Source organism: Emys orbicularis, chromosome 1 (assembly GCF_028017835.1).
Source record: "Emys orbicularis isolate rEmyOrb1 chromosome 1, rEmyOrb1.hap1, whole genome shotgun sequence".
NCBI classification, from domain to species: Eukaryota; Metazoa; Chordata; order Testudines; family Emydidae; genus Emys; species Emys orbicularis.
Genome location: NC_088683.1, coordinates 178,086,341 through 178,092,340, shown reverse-complemented (window position 1 = coordinate 178,092,340; position 6,000 = coordinate 178,086,341). Strand labels below are relative to the sequence as shown.

General features: G+C 42.6%; 1 protein-coding gene across 2 annotated transcripts in view; it reads right to left on the bottom strand.

Moving 5' to 3' along the window:
• Positions 1-978: 978 nt before the first annotated feature.
• Positions 979-6,000, bottom strand: part of ARL6 (ADP ribosylation factor like GTPase 6) — a 41,486-nt gene continuing 36,464 nt past the window's right edge. The window contains exon 7 of one of the 2 annotated variants that reach the window (XM_065421748.1): positions 979-1,060. In XM_065421748.1, coding sequence (XP_065277820.1) covers positions 1,035-1,060 — 26 coding nt within the window. In that variant the 3' untranslated portion in view covers positions 979-1,034. The remainder of the gene's footprint in view (positions 1,061-6,000) is intronic. The other variant, XM_065421756.1, reaches the window with a different exon arrangement.

Sequence of the window (6,000 nt, the reverse complement as noted above, 5' to 3'; positions counted from 1 at the left end):
GCAAGGACTTAATGCTAAAGAGTTTAGACTACCATATTAGATACATAAAAAGATACTTTATATAACAATAGGAAGAGGATAATGTGCTAGTGGACTGGACAAACTGCATTTTCAAAATGCAAGTTTAAATGGTATTTTTTTGAAGTGCCAGGCATAAAGGTATAGCTTATATGAAAGTTTAGCAAAGAGAAATAATTCTAACAGTTTTATGCAAAGAAAGTTTGATTCTATTACAGCATTCCGTTCTCTTATTCTCAGTGAATAAGACAAAAAATTAAAATGAATTGTTAAAATTTAATCTAAAATTTCAAAACTGAGCACCATCAAAAGGCCATGACTGAAACACAATTCAGCATATACAACATGTTGTATATCTTATATTTTATTGATAGGAATGTGTGTACAGCTGTTACATTACAATATGAGCAATTCCTTAAAAACATCTGCAATCATTTATAACAAACACATACCACATTTTAACATGCAATGTTACAAAAATACTTTAAAAAGCAGGGGACAAGATTTTCAGAAGTGACTACTGATTTTGAGAGACCTTCTTGAGACACCTTACGGGAACCGACTTTTCAAGAACTGCTGCACATCCACATTCTGAAAAAGTCTTCTTTAAAAGGTATCTCAACTTTGGACACCCAAAAAATTATGCAGGCACACAGAAATCATTAGTAACTTTGAAAATCTGGATATTTAAATGACATATTATATGCTAAAATTGTATTTCACAATAAAACTTAAATGAACTGCAGATGCTTATTTATTAACAGTGTGTTAATTTAGTATTTTCTCCAGACTTAGCAAAGATTTAATTTAATTCATGTATGTACATACCTGAGGCACTACATTTTCTAAAAAGCTTACTCCTCTTGGGCCCTTGTAAAAGATAATGAAAGGAAACAACAGAATGCACTGTATTTAGGTTTTTTGTTTGTTTGTTTTAGGTCTTCCTTCCTGTTCCAGGGGCTTGTACATCTACTGCCAAAGTTAATGTATGACTGGTCTTTTATCTTACTGGCCTCTCATGTCTTCATTGCTTGGATCTGATCTGGTAACAAAACAAAAAAAAGTCAGACTCACTTTAAAAATACTAGCTTTAGTACACTGTACTTAGTGAAACTGTCACCCCTAAAGAAAACATATATTTAGATTACAAAATTACAATATCATTTGTTGTATGTGTGTGTACATGTTGTCATAACCAGGAAAAAATTGCAGTTTGCATCTTCAACTTGCACCCTAGCGGGTCTACTTCTGAGATTCCTCTCTGATGAAGCAATTTCTGCCGGAACTGCCATTTAAACAGAAAGAAACTACCACAAAATTATTTTATTCTTTTCCACATGTTATGTGACTGCCTGGATCAGGGTAACAACATAGACAGAAAGTTACATGAGTATGTATTCCAACTCTGGTTATACTCAAGTTCTGGACCTCTATGTAACTGAGCTCCATAAAAGCTTAGTTCCTGAACAGCTTATAAACTATAGGACTCAACTTCAGTCTTACAGAGCTATTATTGCAATTCACATGAAAATGCAGCTTCCCACTGCTGACCATATTTCTGTTGCCCAATGCCACTTTGCACTGTTGCCCAATGCCACTTCTTAGCAACGTTTCAACGTGTACTTAATTCACTCATGCAGAAATGGAATGTGGATGCAAAGTAAATGTTCCAATTATAACTTCAATAAAATAAAATTAATATTTTTCTAGATACATGGCAATAACCTATTCCTCAATGAGGACTAAGTTCACACCAAGTACATGTGCCAAACTTCAGGTGGGTTGGTCTAGGCTTTATTTTTATTTTTTTTTGTAAAAAGGTTTTTATAAAGGAAAAATTATTCTTTTACCCTCTCAACTCAGAATTGGCATCTGTATTTAGTCACGCTATTTTGTTTTGTGGGGGAGAATGAGGACGAGAAGTCAGTCTCAACGTTTGGGTAAAGAACACGGATGGAAAATTTCAGTCCCCAAAGTGAGTATTTCATAATTTTCTGATAATCTAAAAAAAGCGAGGGTCTATAATAGAAATTTTTGTAAAATTAACTGCAGTAGAAGTAACTGCTATAATGATTTACCGTATCTTTTCAATTAAATGTGTTATTTTAAAATGCATCTTCTAATCCCTGGTTCAAGAGCTGACAGTGTCCATTTTTATTCTTTAATTTTGATCCAGAATGGGATTTGCCAGGAAAGCATCTCTGGCTGGCACTTCAGATTCATGTAAACAACAGCCTGAAAGTGTGTACCTGGAGCATCACTTCCAAATCTGGGCTGTTGCCACCTGCAGGATTCCTCATGAAGACAAGAGGAATCAAAAGAAGTTGAGACAATAAGGAGATTTTCAGGTCAGGTCAGGAAGTCAGGAAAAACTGCAAGCTGCCTTTTGTGATAGGATGTGGGAGAAGAATAGGAAACTCATAGTAAACGCCCTCCGAAAAAAACCTGTGTGATGGGTAAGGTGCATCCTGCCCTTTTGTGGGAGAATAGAACACCCTCCCATAAATGTTATTTTTGGGGAGTTGTTCCCCCTTCTTCAAAATGCTACTGAATAGTGATAGGTAAGTAATTCCTTCACTCACATTCTCATCATTAACACGCAGGGGAAGCAAAAGTAGTTAAAAAAACCCTATGTCACTCTAGTCACCAGATGAGACTCTGAATAGATAGAGTACTCTAGTACTCGTGAATAAATGGAGATAATACAACATATAGTACCTGATTAAAAGTAATACTTTGCTGCAGTTTGAATTAAGATCAACATTTACTTTACTTGTAATGGACTTTGGATCATTACTGACATCTAGTGGCTTGCTCAGAACAGAACACCAAAATGGGGGTGGGGAGCAAATTACACTGCTTCTTATAGAAGGCCTTGCACAAATATTGACTTTTGTTCCCAATTAGATTTAAACCAAGTTATTTTAAGTTATGTCAGCAGTCAGCAGCAAACCAGCTGAGCGGCGAACAGCGGAGGCTAACAGAGGGAGTTTGCCTGGGATCTGTCCGAGAGGAGGTACGCTAAGTGCTGCATTGGGGGGCTGTATTGGTGAGTATCTGAGTGTCTGTTGCGGGGACAGTTTGTCAGTTTGACCGTGTGCTTGATTGTTTGTTTGAAAAGTGTGAATTGGGAGTGCTTTGTTCCAGGTGGGCCCTGAGTGAGCCTGACTCTTATAAAAAGGCAGTCAGCAGCAAACCAGCTAAGTGGCGAACAGCGGCAGCTAACAGAGGGAGTTCGCCTGGGGAGAGCCCACTGAGGCTTTCATCTTGCGGGCTTCTCTGAGTAGCTGCTGCAACAGCTGAGGAAGCTCTTAGAAGGAAGGTAATATGGAAGGTGAGCATTCAGCTGTTGTAACGTGCACAGATTGGGCCATGTTTGTCTTTCTTCCACAGGACAGAAGCGACTTTGTCTGTACAAAGTGCAAGCTTGTCTCCATATTGGAAGAGAAGGTTCGAGGTCTGGAGAAACAAGTATCGACCCTGTGTTGCATAAGAGAAAATGAAGATTTCCTGAACAGACATCAGGATATGCTTCTACGGGCACAACGTTCTGAAGAATCAGAGCAAGCTGCACAGCGGGGACAGAGGGATGGTGAAGAAATCTGGCAGCATGTGACCTCCAGAAGAAGAAAGAGGAGCGTCCATGTACCAGCAATGGAGATACAGGTGAGCAACCGTTTTCATGTTCTTGCCACAGGTACTAATGCGGAGAGTGGACTAGATGATGCATCTGAAGGAAGGGAGCAGAAGGACACTCCACCGATTGGAAGACATGATATGCACTGTCCTAGGGATGGGGGTTCCACGACCACCGCTCCCAAGAGAAGGAGGCGGGTGGTGGTGGTCAGGGACTCCCTCCTCAGGGGGACTGAGTCATCTATCTGCCGCCCCGACTGGGAAAACCGAGAGGTCTGCTGCTTGCTAAAAGCTAGGATTCACAATGTGACAGAGAGACTGCCGAAACCCATCAAGCCCTCGGATCACTACCCCTTCCTGCTTCTCCACGTGGGCACCAATGATACTGCCAAGAATGACCTTGAGCGGATCACTGCAGACTACGTGGCTTTGGGAAGAAGGATAAAGGAGTATGAGGCGCAAGTGGTGTTCTCGTCCATCCTCCCTGTGCAAGGAAAAGGCCTGGGTAGAGACCGTCGAATCGTGGAAGTCAACGAATGGCTACGCAGATGGTGTCGGAGAGAAGGTTTTGGATTCTTTGACCATGGGAAGGAGGAGTGCTAGGCAGAGATGGGCTCCACCTAACGAAGAGAGGGAAGAGCATCTTCGCAAGCACGCTGACTAACCTAGTGAGGAGGGCTTTAAACTAGGTTCACCGGGGGAAGGAGACCAAAGCCCTGAGGTAAGTGGGGAAATGGGATACCGGGAGGAAGCACAAGCAGGCGAGCACAAGAAGGGAGGACTCCTGTCTCATACTGAGAAAGCAGGACGATCAGCGAGTTATCTGAAGTGCCTATAGACAAATGCAAGAAGCCTGGGAAACAAGCAGGGAGAACTGGAAGTCCTGGCACAGTCAAGGAACTATGATGTGATTGGAATAACAGAGACTTGGTGGGATAACTCGCATGACTGGAGTACTGTCATGGATGGATATAAACTGTTCAGGAAGGACAGGCAGGGCAGAAAAGGTTGGGGAGTTGCATTGTATGTAAGAGAGGAGTATGACTGCTCAGAGCTCCGGTATGAAACTGCAGAAAAACCTGAGAGTCTCTGGATTAAGTTTAGAAGTGTGAGCAACAAGGGCGATGTCGTGGTGGGAGTCTGCTATAGACCACCAGACCAGGGGGATGAGGTGGATGAAACTTTCTTCCGGCAACTAACAGAAGTTGCTAGATCGCAGGCCCTGGTTCTCATGGGAGACTTCAATCACCCTGATATCTGCTGGGAGAGCAATACAGCGATGCACAGACAATCCAGGAAGTTTTTGGAAAATGTAGGGGATAATTTCCTGGTGCAAGTGCTGGAGGAACCAACTAGGGGCAGAGCTCTTCTTGACCTGCTGCTCACAAACTGGGAAGAATTAGTAGGGGAAGCAAAAGTGGATGGGAACCTGGGAGGCAGTGACCACGAGATGGTCGAGCTCAGGATCCTGACACAAGGAAGAAAGGAGAGCAGCAGAATACGGACCCTGAACTTCAGAAAAGCAGACTTTGACTCCCTCTGGGAACTGATGGGCAAGATTCCCTGGGAGAATAACATGAGGGGGAAAGGAGTCCAGGAGAGCGGGCTGTATTTTAAAGAATCCTTATTGAGGTTGCAGGAACAAACCATCCCGATGTGTAGAAAGAATAGTAAATATGGCAGGCGACCAGCTTGGCTTAAGAGTGAAATCCTTGCTGATCACAAAAAAGACGTTTACAAGAAGTGGAAGATAGGACAAATGACCAGGGAGGAGTATAAAAATATTGCTCAGGCATGCAGGAGTGAAATCAGGAAGGCCAAATCACACTTGGAGTTGCAGCTAGCAAGAGATGTTAAGAGTAACAAGAAGGGTTTCTTCAGGTATGTTAGCAACAAGAAGAAAGTCAAGGAAAGTGTGGGCCCCTTACTGAATGAGGGAGGCAACCTAGTGACAGAGGATGTGGAAAAAGCTAATGTACCTCAATGCTTTTTTTGCCTCTGTCTTCACAAACAAAGTCAGCTCCCAGACTGCTGCTGGGCAGCACAGCATAGGGAGAAGGTGACCTGCCCTCTGTGGAGAAAGAAGTGGTTCGGGACTATTTAGAAAAACTGGATGAGCACAAATCCATGGGGCCGGATGCGCTACATCCGAGGGTGCTAAAGGAGTTGGCAGATGTGATTGCAGAGTCATTGGCCATTATCTTTGAAAACTCATGGTGATTGGGGGAGGTCCCGGATGACTGGAAAAAGGCTAATGTAGTGCCCATCTTTAAAAAAGGGAAGGAGGAGGATCCGGGGAACTACAGGCCAGTCAGCCTCACCTCAGTATCTAGAAAAATCATGGAG